The sequence below is a fragment of the Xiphophorus maculatus genome, chromosome 5 (assembly GCF_002775205.1).
Source record: "Xiphophorus maculatus strain JP 163 A chromosome 5, X_maculatus-5.0-male, whole genome shotgun sequence".
Lineage (NCBI taxonomy): Eukaryota > Metazoa > Chordata > Actinopteri > Cyprinodontiformes > Poeciliidae > Xiphophorus > Xiphophorus maculatus.
In genome coordinates this window covers 3,364,650-3,381,128 of record NC_036447.1, presented here as the reverse complement: position 1 = coordinate 3,381,128, position 16,479 = coordinate 3,364,650, and the positions used below count along the sequence as shown (strand labels likewise).

Sequence of the window (16,479 nt, the reverse complement as noted above, 5' to 3'; positions counted from 1 at the left end):
AAAAAGTTAAACTCAATTCATTTTAATATCCTATTTGCAAAATTTCATAAAAATGTAAGCATTTGAGAAATCACATAGAACCTCTAAGCTATGAGTAAAACAATGTGTACAACACATAACAAAATAGCTCAAAATAGAAACACTGCCAAACATAAAAAAGAAATATTTTCAACAGCAAGATACAAAAAACCCCATAAAAAAGTTGATAGCAGCAATAGTTCAGGGATTGTACCCAGAATGGAGACACAGCTAAACAGAAAAAACACTGCGCCAAGAGTACTTTCTATAGGAAAGAAAACAAAGAGCATGTATGAATTAGGACAAAAATAACTCCATCAAAGACTTTCTTCCACAAAAGAAACACTGCTGCACTGCTGAACATAGAGGAACTGAAAAAAGAAATACTTTCTATGGCAAAAGACAAAAAATTGCCGAAAGTTGATAACAGGAATAGTTCAGGGATTTTACCCAGAATGGAGACACAGCTAAACAGAAAAAACACTGCACCAAGAGTACTTTCAATAGGAAAGAAAACAGTGTGTTTACATGGATAATGGCAAAAATAGCTCAAAGATTTTCTTCCATTAAAAAAACACTGCCAAACATAGAGGACCTGAAAAGGGAATACTTTCTATGGGAAAAGACTGAAAAAGTTGCCAAAATCTGCTCAAAGCAATAGTTGCTGAGAGTAGACACACAGTTAAGCAGGAAAAAACAAAGTGCATGTATGAATAATGGCAAAAATAGCTAAATCAATGGTTTCTTCCATTAAAGAAACACTGCCAAACACAAAGGCATTGAAGAAGGAATACCTTACATAGGAAGCTAAAGCAATAGTTCCAGAGGTGCTTTTTCCCAGAATAGAAACTCAGTGAAACAGGAAAAACACTGAACCAGGAGTAATTTTTCTGAGAAACAGAGGATCAACCTACCAATGCAGGTAATGGCAACAATATGATTTCAGAAAGTAAAAAAACACAAATATACACTGAGCCAAGAGGACTTACCATGAGAAAAAAACTAACAAGTATATTTAAGGTTAAAGGAAGCAATTGCTTCATCAATAACTTAATTCAGAAAAATAGTAAAGCTGATCAAAGAGGCATTAAAACTGGATTCTTATTTATGGGGGAAAGAAGCAAGAACTAATTCTGACCACACCAAGTGGTAATGGCTTCTACTGCTACTATTATTATCATGATTAATATGATTAATCATAATCTGCTCTGTTTCCCAACTAGATAATGTGTTGCTGCACCATACGTGACTGCGTTGCTTCCTTTCCAAGTAAAACCCAGCTTGAATCATGTCGTAGCGACCACATAATGATGGTGGAACGGAGATCACTCCTGAGCTCTATCTGTTCGTTTCCACATCTTACTGTTGGCAGACAGATCGGTTTTCTCCAGGGGCCAATTAAAGTACAGTACAGGGAGTCACTTCATGCTGCAGCTGTATCGAAGCAAGCCAGTCCTCCTCAGCTGTGAACCAAAGAAAAGAAAAAATCCTAATTAATAGAAATTAAAGTGAAAAAAACAACATCGTACTTAACGAGGTTCATGTGTTGTGTGTGTGCACTGCAGGCAGTGGAGGGCCAGTAATCATTGAAGGACGGAAAGGAGTTATCCAGTCTGCAGGTTTCCCAAATTCATACCCGGCTCATTCCAATAACTCCTGGAAGATATCAGTGTCCAAAGGGTTCCTGGTTAAACTGCAGATCACCGACTTCGCGATCACTGGGGAGACCGGACAGTGCAAAGACGACAAGCTGATCATCTCAGACAACTACAGCATCCTGGGTGAGTGTTAGGATTGTTGGGTTGTTTGGTCTTTTTATTATTCTGTGCTCCTTAGTCTCTTTCTTTGAATAGTTCAGACTGGTTTATTTTTTAGTTCAGTCCTACTAAGTGTTTCTAGTTATGCTTATTTCTTGTTTCTAGCTATTCCTTGATACTCTAGTTTAATTATGTTTCTTAGGTCTAGTTATTCTATAGTGTTGGATTAATTCCCTAGTCTCTTGTGTACTTTCCCTCGCCCACTGTACCATTTTCTCTCCCCTTGGTATGCTTGGTAAGATTTTGTGTTTTTGCAGAACAAGACAAGAAAATCCAGTGGAACGAGACATTTTACCCATGTTATTATTTATTAATTTTGGCAATAGGTCACATTGTTTCACACTGTGAAACAATGTCACCTATACATATTCGTGTACATATTCGTGAATACTAAGGAATTATTGACTTAAAATACGCTCCTATATATATTTTGCTGAAAAAGTTACTTGTAAGTTAGTTTTGTTGTGCTTCAAGTGTACTAAGATATTTGCATTAGAAACTAGAAGAAAAATACTTGGCAACATTTTGTGTTTTTGCAGGGTGAACTTTTAAAGAACATTTTGCACCTACCTATTAGTTTGCTGGCAGACGTTAGACTCCTGTCACATGAAAGACGCTGATGTGCATCTGTTAATATACACCCTAAGTGTGTGTCTGGCACATCTTCTTCCAACCTTTCTGTTACCACTATATTGCTAAATTGCTGCTTTTCCTGCTGTAAAACTGTTGATTAAGATCTTCCTTGCAAAGAGCCGCACCGTTATAAATTACCTCTCATTATTCACTTCATTGGCTGCAGTGAGGCTGATACAGCTTTATCTCTTGCTGAGTACTGGAGGACTGAAGCACCGAGGCCCAGGCACACTCTCACTGTGCATTTCTCTGAGTTAGGCGATGAGTGTTTTTTTAGCCGAGGGAGCATGTGCTTATGTGTCGAAGCGAAAATAAAACAAAACAACACCTGTTTCTGCAAAACTCCAAATGAAAGAAATAAAAACACATGTTGTTTTACATTGAGGTAGTGATTTATCTCATTCTTCTTTTGTCTTCACAGTTTGGAAATTGTTATATTTTATGTTTAAATTAGGGGTGTCAATGTTAATCTGAAAATTTAAATTCAGATTTGTCAAACTACCTATTTTGACCTACGGTAGAAGCCTCTCTCACAGCGGTGCGTGATGAACTCGACACACGGGGAGCAACAAACAACAACAAAAAGTGAAAGTTTTCTGCCACAGCAGAGAGCAACTATAGTTTGAAAATTTTCAACTTTGTTGTGTTGCGTCGCTAGTCAGCTTGTACAAACTCAAAATTTTACATGCACAAATTGTACCAGTCACTTGGCTGGCCGTCACCTCATTTTACAAGTCTCAAAGGAAATTAATGGAGAGCAATATTTCTATAAAATGGCTTGCTTTTAACCTTCTTGAGTATAAAAGCCTGGAAAACTAACAATTTTCAGACATGTTTGGTTTGAGACAATAAAACATTTTCTGAAAATGCGCATAGAGAGGCGGTTTTTGACGTAGGGTGTATAGGCAGTTGCCCAGGGCGGCATCACAAAGGAGTGGGGAACCCAAGAAATAAAACATATCTTATCTGTCAATTTCCCTTAGTTGCTGTTGCGAAAGGGAGACTACATTACCTGCTTCCTGCTGCAAAAAACAAAAACAAAAAAAAACCATTTTAATTGGTTGGTGTTTGTCAAAAGGAGGGGCTCGCTCAAGGCACCATTCTTGCAAAAACCACAATTACGTGCATATTTTTATTTCAGGCTGTCAATGTTAGGCATACAACAACAAAAAACCTATCACACACTAATATTTTGTTGGACTGCCTATTTGATCATTACACACTGTAACATTGTTTCGATAAGCTTCTGCAATGTTATCAGATTTATTACCATCCAGTGTTGCAATTAATGCAGAGCTACTTATTGTATAAATTGCAGTTAAATAACTTGTTGCCAGCTGGAAGACAGTTGTCCATGCAGTAACGATCCAATAGGAAGCTCATATATCTTTGCTCAGTTAAATTCAAATGCCAACTCTTTTTTGACCAGGCAGTATGTTTGATCTTTAGCTTGATAATGGTGTTGTTAAAGGCTTCTGTAGCTTCAGAAAAGCTATGTTTACTAGCTATGTTTCTTGTTGCAGACCTGTTTCCTGATCTGCACACACAAAAAAAACCTACCTCAAGTTTTCTTGCAAGTCTTCCTCTTTTGGATATCCGGATTTTTTAGAGCTGAGAGTACAGATAGAAATAAGAGATTCCTGTGTTTTTGTAATGACGGGCTCAAAGGGTTTGAATGCTGTTGGGTGAGCCAGCTGGATGGTAGTTAACATTTTTCTGTCCAGACGGCAAAGCCGTGCATGTGCTGTGGAGAAGCCCATGCCACCTTACAGATTTTTTCTGTTTTTGCTCTATTGTCATTTTTGGATCATCATCTGATGAGTAAATACAAAATAAAGTTTTCAAATGACAAAAAAATAAATACTTTTACTTCAAAGATTATTTATATAGCATATTTACAACAATCTCATCTGACCAACAAGCTTGCACAATTATATGGTCAGTGGAAATGCAGCTGCTGCCTTTTTCTTGCTTATTCTTTAACCTCCTTTGGTTTATGCATGATATGATGTTTTTTGATATATTTTTTTTCTACTTCATGTTGTCAGACAGGTTCTCTTTAAATTATTTTTTAATTCTACATAATATAGAATCAAGTCTATTGTTTCATTGTTCAATATAAAAAGTTTGAATAGGTTAGAATTTCAGTCATGCACAAAATATAGTGCATACTCCATCAACAACATGCACACGCAGCACAATACGTGCAATAAAGTGCATTATCTTAATCAGCGGAGATTCTGCACCCAGATCATCTGTTATCTACACACTGTTCACTTATCCTGTTTACAGTTCCAAATCTTATCTGCTCAAAGGACCTTCGATCCACCACATGAACCTGTTTTATCCCTGCTCCTTTGCTTCATTCTCAGGTACACACTGCGGCTACATCCTGCCCCCACTGGTGGTCAGCGCCAGTAACTCAATCTCTGTCAACTTCCAGTCGGACAGTCGCCTCACGGATCGAGGATTCTCTGCAGAGTTTGAGGCAGTGTATCCTGAAGATATCGCAGGTAGCATGGCAGAAACACCTTCACAGCTCAGGGAGGAAGTTGTTGAAGCACCTCAATGTCTCGTTAACCAGTCATAAACACATCACTGTGCCAGATACTCGGCTGCTGCAGCTGTCTGAGCTCTGTGGAAACATGGGTCAAAATACAGAAAAGGAATCAAGAGCCAGATAAAACCTTTTAATCTTTTATCATAATGATTATCATCCTAAAAGGATAGAAAGCCCCACTTATTGCAGAGAGGTAGAACTGTATGTTGCTCTGGAACACCTCATCCACACAGACACAGGAGAGCTACCTTGACTTTAATACTCAAGCACAGTCCACATTCTTTACACTACTGAGCATTAATTTCTGTTTTCTGACTGATTCTGCCTGGTAGCTTAAATAAACAAACAAATGAATTAGAAGGTCCACCAAGTTGGGGTTTATCGCACTTTTTGATCAATTATAAAAATTCATATGATAAAAATCTGTGATTTATTGTTGTCTTCATAAATTTGAATTTATATTAAAAAACAAAACTGACATTATTGGAAATGTTATTTTTACTTTTTTCTCCACTGTTCCACAAATATCATTAAATTTAAAAATATGATTAAAGTTACTGCGTGCAATTTAGTGGCATCCTGAAGAAGCCAGATTAAAATAAAAATGTTTTTCAAGAACAGTATTTGTGTTTGTGGCCCTATGACTACTAAAAATCCTAAAAAGATCGAATATTTTTTATCATCATTTTTATTGTTGTCACAATAGTACCACAAGATATCCTGACAAAGTTCTAAGTCCATTCCGCCACCGGCCGTAGCACTGGGTTTATAAACTAATGTTAGCTCCACTGAAAAATAACAGTTAGAAGGCTAACACTAACGCTGTTACCAAGGTAACCCTTGCTCATATGAGCAGAAATCAAAAACATTAAATAAGTTAAAGTAACGTCAGCTAAAGATAAATGCTACGACAATGTTATATTAAAAACATTAGCTTAAAATAGCAACATACATATCATTTGCATATAAATGCAATAATTAGCGATTGTTAAAGGATCATTATATTCCACCTTTATCAGAAATAATTGCCATCAACGGCTCTGTTTTGCTAAAGACCCCCTTAGCTGCCCAACAAGATGCCTGATGTAAAACAATAAGTTCAGCATTGAACAATACAAACAGCAATACCAGGGAATTTATATCACCACTTCTGAAAGAAATGGTGTTGGTGAAAAAAAAGCAACAGAACTGTGAAAAAGTAGGAAAACAAGTCATGAAATCATTATCTAAACAAAATGGAACTAAATAACATTGTATGTTTTTTTATGTTGTTTTTATTTAAGGAATGTGTTTTGAAATTGGTTTACTGTAGGATTTTTCAGTTCCCAGATTATATTTGCTTAGTTATGCTGTCTAAGAAATCAGGAGACAACAGTGCATCTGTTGTCTCCTGATTTTGATCAAGTGATAACTGATTGTAGCAGTCTTTATCTTGAGAAAAGCAGTTTTGTTAAATACCTTACCCTCAATTACAGATAAAGATCTATTTCTGTGCATGACTCCTCTCAGCTTCTGTAGCATTGCAGCTGTTTTTGCAGAGTGAGACATTTTGTTCTCATTCGGTTTGCTTGAAAGATGTATTTCCTGCAGTAGACTTGTAGATAAGTGTATGTACTCAATTCCTTGTTTAAATACTTAATCTTTCCTTTATGTATCATACCATCCATCTCCATGTTATTTGTTTCTGCTTTTTAGACATCCAAGGATGTGGCTTTTCCTCTGAAGAGGAAACTGGTGTTATCAAGTCCCAGAACTGGCCGATGAACTACAAGGCCAACATGGAGTGCATGTGGAACATTGCTGTGCCTTTAGGGAAGAAAATCACTTTGACATTCACTCATTTTGACCTGGAAGCCAAAGACTTTATCATATCTAAGTGCTACGACAATGTGATGCTGTTTGACATCAATGGCTTGACTAGCGCACTAAATCAAAAACATGGTAAGTTAGGGTCATTTTTCCCCCTATCGTAATCACTAATAATTCAATTGCACAGCCTCTATGTTTTTACTTACTGCAGACTAACTATTTTCGGTTTCATTTAGGACCTTTATGTGGAACAAACCTGCCCAACAGCATCCAAAGCAAAGGCAACAGGCTGCTGATCCGTTTTCACGCAGACATGTTTACTGAGGCTAAAGGTTTCAGAGCCTACTGGACTACAGATCCCAGTGTCCCTGCTCCCACTGAGCCACCTGCTGAACAAAACCCCTGGGACGGCATCCCCATAGGTAGACTATCTGTGTCAGCATAAAGCCATTAACTACATTAAAGAGGAAAACTTAAAGCTACACTGATCAGTACTGGGCTTCACAGTGGCGCAGTTGGTAGCACTGTTGCCTTGCAGCAAGAACCCAGAAGGTCCTGGGTTAGATTCCCGGCCCGGGGTCTTTCTGCACGGAGTTTCATATTCATGCGTGGGTTCTCTCCGGGTACTCTGGCTTCCTCCCACAGTCCAAAAACATGACTGTTAGGTTAATTGGTCTCTCTAAATTCATCCTAGGTGTGTGTGTGTATGGTTGTTTGTCCTGTCTGTCTCTGTGACAGAGTCTGTCTGCCCTGCGACAGACTGGCGACCTGTCCAGGGTGACCCTGCCTCTCGCCCGAACCGTTCGCTGGAGATAGGCACCAGCACCCCTCCCAAACCCCAGTAGGGACCAGGGTGTTAGAAAATGGATGGATGATCAGGACTGTAACTTGTGGCTTGGGGGAAAGTAACCTATAAGTGAAAGTGAAAAATAACTTCTTAGTCTGGAAAAGTACCCAGTATGTCGTGAAGCATAACCTTTACGTTTTCTGTAACAGTAGTTTATAAGTTATATAAAGTGACATATAATTTAGGTCCAGTTTAGGAAAGAATTACTTCAGACTGTAAGAATGAACAGGCTTTTTTTCTAACCAAAAAAACCTCCAAAAGAGGAATCAATTTATAGGATTTAATATTAGCGTTAATCATTCCTTCTACTAATGTTTGCTTAGTATTGGTATCTCAGATGTCCAGTTACAAGTTTCTATACTCAACATGAGGTCCAGTTTAGTACAACAGAAATGTGTTTGGGCATACGCCGAGTGCCTCACCTCCTAGATGAACGAACAAACACGGTTATTTTGGATGCTGAGAACACAGTGTGAGGTGACCTGCTGCTTTACTTCCCTTCCTTTGCTGGTTGTCACCTTATTTCCATTCTTCATCCAGGGATGAGCCCCAGGTGGCTGCAGCCACTGACAAAGCAATTTCTTAAACAGAGTTTGATAGATGGACAGCGCTGTTTTTATAGGATTTCATTTTCCTGCCAAGCTCAGACAGAGTTTCCATATTAGCAAGGTTACAGAAGGGAGCAGAAAAAATAATTTGCTGTCTGGGCGAACAAAACGAATGTACAATTTTAATTTGCATTTTGACAGAAATTATCTTTCCCCAGCAAGTTGTAGTGGAGGCGTGTTTTTTGAAGCGGCAATGTCAGCCGTGTCTGTCTGCAAAAATAATTTTGGAAAACATGTATCAGTGCAAAACAGAGGTTTATCTGTCAGCAGCAGATTTCTGCTCGTTATTCTGCCTGTACTCAAACACAAACATTTCTTGTAGATTGGCCCGAAACGTGCGGGAAACCGGCCGTTCCTCCTTCTGTCGTGTCACGCATAGTGAATGGAGAGGAAGCTGTAGCGCACTCCTGGCCCTGGCAGGTGTCCATGCAGGTGGGAATGTTCACAAAAAATGCATCAGAGTTTACAGGAGCAGCTACGGTTTCTGGACTGATGCAGTATTTATCTCTCTGCTTGTTTTTTTGGTGCGTTTCTTTCAGGTCTGGCCTTCCAGTCAGCCTGAGCCCAAGTTTTTTCACACCTGTGGTGGGACTTTGATTCATAAAAACTGGGTGCTAACAGCAGCCCACTGCTTCATAAGGTAAATGCAAGAAAAAATAATCTCCTAAATGCAAAGTGAACTTGTCTTATTATACAGTGAAAGCCATTTTATCACCCTGAAAATTTCTTCTTCATGAAATAATTGCATTAATTTTCCACAACCATCAAGAACTGTACCAGAAAGTCCAACCCAACTCTGTAGTCGCTTCATTAATATGTCATAATCAACACTGTCACATGCTGCACTGTGCACAAACTGTACAAACGCTGTGGTTGTGCTCCAGTTCATACACTTCAAAAACACAAAATCCAACCAAGTATTTGTGGTTTAGTTTTTAGTACACTTGAAATAAGACAAAAACTAACTGAGAAGTAACTTTTCATACTTCAGAAGATATAGGAGCTTGTTTTAAGTCAATAAATCCTTAATATTGATGAAAAATGACTTGGCAAATTATTTCACTTATAACAAAACATTTTTCCTGTGTTATCAGTGAAATAATGTGCCAGTGGAACTAATACTTTTCATCAATATTTATGAATTATTGCCTTAAAACAAGCTCCTATATCTTGCTGAAAAGTTACTTATGAGCTATTATTGTCTTATTTCAAGTGCATTAAGATATTTGCAGTAGAAACTAGACCAAAAGAACTTGGTAAGATTTTGTGTTTTTGCAGTGTACACATTGAACACTTTGACTAGAGCTACTGTAGTGAGCACAGAAACCACACTGACTGGTCATTGTTAAGAAGTTATTTAATTCTTGAAATACAGCTTTTTCAATAACCTGTAAAAAAGTTCAAGAGCTGTGAAAACTTTTGCAAGGCTCTGTAGCTTAATAAAATAAAGTCTAACCCTCAATTAATTTATCCCCCAGATATGCAGATGAGCTGCAGCGCTGGCGTATGTGCCTCGGCAAACACAACCTGACCACCGCAGAGCCAAGTGAACGCTGCATCAGCATCTCTGGCATCTATCGCCACGAGGGCTTCCAGTATCCCACAGTTCCCACTGTGGAGTTTGACATTGCGCTGGTGAGGCTGGTTGAGGACGCCGCTCCCACAGATCAGATTTCCTTCGCTTGCCTTCCCTCTGAGGAGGAAATCCTTCCTGAAGGAAAGAAGTGCTACGCCACAGGCTGGGGGGACGAGACAGGTGCTGTTTCTTCATGTTCAGCAAAGCTAGTCGGTCACTTTTTCATTTTCAAACCAGTTTACAGTATTAAACTGCCGCTTGATCCTCTGGGTTGCCAGATCAAAAAACACAAAACACACAAAAAAACTCAGCCCAAATCTCAGCCTCTAAACTAAATTCACGTTGTTTTGGTTGGCTGACCAGAACCAGATGCCTTGAGACTTTTAGTTGTTTTATCACTGGGATTTCTATGATACCCTGCTACTACGACATTTAATTAACCAATGACAATTAATCATTGTTGGTGTCACATTTGACAGGTTCTATACTGCAAAAACACAAAATCTTTAGTATTTTTGGTCTAGTTTCCTGTGCAAATATCTCAGTACATTTGAAATAAAACATAAGTAACAAGTAACTTTTCAGAAAAAAGAGGATCTTGTGTAAGTCAATAATTACTTAATTTTGATTTTTAAAAAGTCCCAGGAAGAAAAACAATCTGGCAGTGGAACTAATGCTTTTTCATCAATATTTAGGAATTATTGACTTAAAACAAACTCCTTTTTCTTGCTGATTTTTTGTTTTCAAGTTAGATTTATCTTATTTCAAGTGTATTAAGATATTTGCAGTAGAATCTACACCAAAAATACTTCATATGATATTTCAGAATAAAGAAACTAATAAAATGAGCGCAAGAATAGTCTTTTTTTTTAAATTGTACAAGTTTTTTTGCTTTCCTGTCACACAATAAGAAATATTTTCCCTAAAAAAACAGCCAAATGTTTTGAAAAGCAGCCCAAATATTAATACCCCAGTTTAGTTGTTTATTTCAACCCAACAAGCCCAATCAAGTGGAAACCAACCCAATCTGGCAACACTGATCCTCCAAAACAGTCTGCGTCTCAAAGTTTTCATGCCACCTGCTGGACAGAAAAGGAAATACTCCTCCTGATGATCAAAATGCTGAATAAATTGCTTTTATGTGTTTAAGCAGGTGATTCGATGAATCCTAAAGCTTCAGAGACGCTCAACCAGGTGGCCCTTCCTGTTGTCCCGTATGACACCTGTAAACGAATGGATTACTGGTGGTTCCAGGTGAAGACCTCCATGATCTGCTGCGGATACACACTGCCTGACGAGCTAAAGTCTGTCTGTCAGGTAAAACAAGCCACAGAAGCTGAAATAAAATGACATTCTGTGAAGAATGTGCTTCATTTTGGGTTTGTAACTTTGACAGGAAGACTCTGGGGGTCCACTGGTTTGCCAGGACACACCTGGTGGTCCCTGGGAGGTTCATGGTATCACCAGCTTTGGTCCTATTGGATGCATAATGAACAAAAAGCCCTCCGTGTTCACCCGCTCCTCAGCCTACCTTCCTTGGATCTCAAATGTCATCCGCAGGGAGCTCTACAATGAGCACAGTATGAATCTATTTGCCTGAAATTACCCACTTTGTCTAGAAAATCAGAGCATGTGTGCGCCCATTATTCTCCTTCTGGTTTTTCTGTGCAGCATCGGGTTGTGGAGGGCCGAAGGAGTTGTCCGGCGAAGGCGGCACAGTGTCGTCGATGAGTTACCCCGCCGCCTACAGCAACAACGCCCGCTGCCAGTGGAACATCGAGGCGCCTGCAGGGAAACTGGTGCACCTCCACTTCGCCGGTTTCTCCCTGGAGGAGAGTCAGCTGTGCATGAACGACAAAGTCAGCCTCACAGACAATGTGGGAAGTTTGGGTGTGTGAAAGTCTGCTGCAGCCTGTTATTTTCAGCAAAAACATGTCAGTCAGGTGACAAAGTGTTGCTCCGGCGAAAGATTGACATTTTTGACGTCCTTCTTCTTGCTCGAATGTTTCCTGACTTGCAAAACAAAACCCGTCCATAAAGAACAAAGCAAGAGCAAAATATTTAAATCTGCAAAGGAATGAATCCACAAGATAAACAACAAATACTTATGATTTCTTATAAAGACGTCTAGAATTGTAAAACTAGAGTTACAAATAAGGATCTAAACAAATGAAATACATTATTTTATCTATTAAGGGACCATACGAAGCTTCTTGCACATGATAAAAATAACGTGGAAAAAAAAAAGCGTCTTGACCTGAAATGTCGAAGGTCTTAGATCTGACTTACACCTGCAGATCCAGACATTAAATCAATACTTCACAGCACAAAATCATCTTTTAAAGCCATTCTTACCAACTTCCATGTTTAAAATAAAAACTACCATTTATTTAACTAAATAACATGGAAGAACTTCAGACTTCAAAAGTCTGAAGTTTTCAGACTTTTGTGTTGTTGGTTCATCCAGTAAAGTCTGTGTTTTAACCATTTAGCTGTTTATATGAAGATTTGAAAAGTAATCCTGAATCTTTCTAGTTTGTTTTCCTGTTTTATGTCTTAAAATGGTGTCAAACTCACTTTCATTTTAGGCCATATCAGGATCATGAATGGTTGTGCTAGAATATTTTCAGAAAACCCATTAACAAACTGTTAAAATATTAATAAATAGCTGTATCTGCGTTTGATACGTACTTTTTAAATTAAATAATGTTGTCCCTCCAAGATTATGTGATTGTTTTTCAGATTTTTTGCAATCACTGATTTTGTGGAGCTACTTTAGAAATATTTGCTAAATAATAGCAATATTTGCAATATTTGTGCTTATGCATGACAGTAAATGTCACATTTTGAATCCCCATCGTTTTTGCCATTTGTGAGGAAAATTTGCAGTAAACCCACAATTATGCATTAGCACAAAGAAGTGTGAGGATCTGTTGATTTTGAGTGAATATCAATGATCGAGTTTTTGCGAAAAAGTGAAGGGACTGATTGGTGTAATTTGATAGCATACAGATAAAAACTGCTTTGATTTGATTGATAAAATAATATTTAAGCACATAACTGCTATCTGAAGAATTTCTTCTTCTTTCCAACAGGGACCTACTGCAGTCATGTTCCCCCTGCAGATTTGGTGAGTGATGGAAATAAACTTCAAATCAGCTTCTCCACTAACGACAAGGTGGTGGACTCTGGCTTCACTGTGACCTGGAAGGCAGTGGACCCTACAGAGGGTGAGACGGGGTCTAAACCTGGTGGAATGAGACACAACATATGCAGCTGTTACATGACGTGTTGTTTCATTCTGCTGCAGCTCCATGCGGAGGACGTTTCAGCAGCAACCAGGGGGAAATCACCTCTCCAAACTGGCCCAGTGACTACAACGCGCAGAGCGTCTGCACATGGCTCATCAATGTTCCCTCGGCAGAAAGCATTCACGTGGCGTTCACTGACTTCGAGCTGCAAGCCGTTAACCTGTTTGGAAACTGTGTTGACTACGTGGAGATCTTTAATGGAGAAACCATGGCATCACTTGGTTTGTTGCCATCACACAGACTCAATCTTTGTTCAGTTAATTCTTTAGTAACCTTGTTTTCTTTTTCTGTCATCCAGGTCGGTTCTGCGGCTTCGCCCCACCTCCCACCTTCACCATCCCCAGCAACACGGCGGTCATCCGCTTTTTGAGTAATGGCGCAGATCAGCAGAAAGGTTTTCGAGGTTACTGGACCACTGACGCTAGTGTTGTTCCGACTTTACCTCCTCCTCCTCCAAACCCCTGGGACAACGTCATTATCAGTGAGTGGAACCAGCTAAACTAGCTGCTGCTAACTCTCCTCTGAGGTTTCTTAATGCTGGGACAAATAGATGACATGTTCTATAATCCTGATCTTCAGAGGTGGGAAGAGTACCCAAAAATTTACTCATGTAAGAGTAGCACTATGTCAGCATTTTTTTTAACTTTTTTTCCTGTTATCTTATTTTAAATGTACAGTTCAAATTCAAAAATACTTTATTGATCTCGGTAGGAAATTATATGTTGTTAATTCAAATTTTCGAGGAGTTATTGTAGACAGTGATGGCTGTTGGCTGTAGCAGTCTGTATTACAGCACATTTGAAGAAGCCTCTGACTGAAGACACTCTGTTTTCCGAAGACCTTCTAAGTAAGATAGTGCAGAGATATAATTTAGATTCAAATTCTTGGTAAGATTTTGTGTTTTTGCAGTGTAAACTCTTAGACTGAGTTTGTTGGTGACATATAAACACATCTTAGTCTTGGATTACAGCATAAAGTTTACGTTTCAAACTTTCTGCTCTCAGATTGGCCAGAAGATTGTGGAAATCCAGCAGTGAAACCTAAAACGACGACTCAGCACGTCGTCAATGGGGAGGAGGCCATCCCGCACTCCTGGCCTTGGCAGGTCTCAATGCAGGTGCAACAACCTTCTGCTTATGACTTATTATAATTAAAAAGAATCTTTTAGCCTTCCCCTAATACTTTGACGTAGGCGTGTCCTCTTATTATTAAATTAATACATTTTCTCATTTAAAAATAATGTTTTGTTTTGTTTTCTTGTTTCTGAAGGCGACACTCTTGCCTCCCATACCTTACCTGCACAACTGCGGAGGCTCTTTGATTCATGAGGAATGGGTCCTTACTGCTGCTCACTGTTTTATGTTGTCAGTATCTTACACAATAAATAAACTTTTTTTATTGTATTCTCAACACATTTTAGCTTAAGTTGGTTGTTTAGTTGTCTCAGCTCCATCTTTGACATTCAAGCAGTTGTTTTTGACACTAAGCACTCTGAAAATCTATTTCCCCGCTCCACTCTCTATTAAATCGTGTTTCATCGATTACTGTTGGAGTACTGAAGCATATTTATGTTCCATGTGCTCTTCAGCCCTCTGAACAAACCTTCCTTGCACCGCATGTGTTTGGGAAAACACCACATGAACTCCTCCATGGACATTCCCTCGGCGGAGAAGTGCTTCCAGGTGGACGAGATAATCCGACACGAGGGCTTCGTGTATGAGCAGGATCCCTCTGACATCACGGACGACATCGCCCTGGTGCACCTGAGCGAGCCCGTCAACATGACGAGGGAAATCAGCCCCGTTTGTCTGCCGAAGCCCGGAGCCGTGATGCCGGCGGGGACGCCGTGCTTCGTCACAGGATGGGGAGACGAGAAAGGTAGACATATTTTGGTGTTGAGTATTTTTAATAGAAAGATTTCCTTTTATATTAAAACAAGATTCTTGGTTTTGCACATTAAAATATTCTGTTGAACCGCAACAATTTCATTTGTGTTTTAAGTATTTTTATTTATATTTGATGGCTTATTTCAGACTTTTTTGTTAGCCAAATTATATTTATGTATTTTGTAGTTTCTTTGATGCACTAAAGGTATTGTGTAATTGATATATAAATAGTTTTTACTCTAGCGACTGTTTATAAAAAAAAAGTAAAATGAATAAATTAAAGAATCCACTCACCCCACAAAAACGAAACAGCAGAAATGTGGAATATCATCTGTGATATTGTTGTCGAGATATTTAAGAAAATATATTCTAATAAAAATGTTTGCCAATATCGCCCGCCGCTACTAGTTATAAGTGAAATAATCGGCCAGTGGAACTAGCACATTCAATATTAAGGACTTGACTTAAAACAAGCTCCTATGTCTTGTTGAAAAATTACTTGTATGCTAGTTTTGTTTTGTTTCAAGTGTACTAAGACATTTGCACTAGAAACTGGACCAAAAATACTTGGTAAGACTTTATTATTTTCCAGTGTGAAGGTTTTAAGAGTCTTGTAGTTTTATCCATGCAGGGGGAGCAGCAGCAGCCTATAACGTTGTTTTTCCGAGTTCAGTACAAAATATTGGAACAGACATTAGTAACAAGCCTTGGTGATAGATTTTGCAACTTGTAACATCTGAAACATTTTGCTTTTCTCAGGTAATTTGTTCCCTGTTGTGGCTAAGTCGTTGAACCAAGCAGCTCTTCCAGTTGTTGACTTCCAGACCTGCAGCAAACCTTCGTACTGGTGGGACACGGTTCGGCCCTCCATGATCTGCGCCGGCTACAAATCCCCCGACGAGCTGAAATCTGCCTGCCAGGTTCGCACACAGCCACACACTCTGAAAATAAACCCAGTACAGTTTAGACCAGGGGTTCACAAACTTTTCCATGCCTTGGTTCCCAAAGCAGCATCAGTTTCTTGCTGGTAAATCCCTTTGCAAACCCACAAACAATGTAGCATGCTTTACATGCTACAAAGCATGTAAAGAAACTTTTAGTTGTGTTTTTTTTTCCTTTTATCCGCTATTTAATAATTATTCAATGCTGCCTCATAACTTCTGACTTAGTCAGTCATGAGTTTTTAGGTCTTTTATGCAGCAGAGCTGCTGGACAGTTTCTTTTAAGATTAAGTTTTTACCAAGAAACTTGTTAGAAAAAAACAAGGAAATTTGTGACTTTGAAAAGTAAAAAAATTGTTAGAAAATCTAAAAAAATTTTAGATTAATCTCAGGAATTTTATGCACAAAAACCACTTTGAAATTTCTTAGTTTCAGAAGTTAAATTCTTTTTTACTTTCAGAAATTTCCAATGT

At 38.7% G+C, this 16,479-nt stretch overlaps 1 protein-coding gene across 1 annotated transcript in view; it reads left to right on the top strand.

The window, feature by feature from the left end:
- LOC102231407 (ovochymase-2-like) overlaps positions 1 to 16,479 on the top strand; it is a 28,934-nt gene that overhangs the window by 11,046 nt on the left and 1,409 nt on the right. Inside the window, exons 8-24 of the mRNA XM_023333247.1 lie at positions 1,584 to 1,799; positions 4,841 to 4,981; positions 6,724 to 6,969; positions 7,074 to 7,259; positions 8,615 to 8,724; positions 8,832 to 8,932; positions 9,771 to 10,048; positions 11,022 to 11,185; positions 11,265 to 11,448; positions 11,540 to 11,758; positions 12,964 to 13,098; positions 13,179 to 13,400; positions 13,478 to 13,660; positions 14,184 to 14,296; positions 14,449 to 14,543; positions 14,768 to 15,057; positions 15,825 to 15,985. Coding sequence (XP_023189015.1) covers positions 1,584 to 1,799; positions 4,841 to 4,981; positions 6,724 to 6,969; positions 7,074 to 7,259; positions 8,615 to 8,724; positions 8,832 to 8,932; positions 9,771 to 10,048; positions 11,022 to 11,185; positions 11,265 to 11,448; positions 11,540 to 11,758; positions 12,964 to 13,098; positions 13,179 to 13,400; positions 13,478 to 13,660; positions 14,184 to 14,296; positions 14,449 to 14,543; positions 14,768 to 15,057; positions 15,825 to 15,985 — 3,044 coding nt within the window. The remainder of the gene's footprint in view (positions 1 to 1,583; positions 1,800 to 4,840; positions 4,982 to 6,723; positions 6,970 to 7,073; positions 7,260 to 8,614; positions 8,725 to 8,831; positions 8,933 to 9,770; positions 10,049 to 11,021; positions 11,186 to 11,264; positions 11,449 to 11,539; positions 11,759 to 12,963; positions 13,099 to 13,178; positions 13,401 to 13,477; positions 13,661 to 14,183; positions 14,297 to 14,448; positions 14,544 to 14,767; positions 15,058 to 15,824; positions 15,986 to 16,479) is intronic.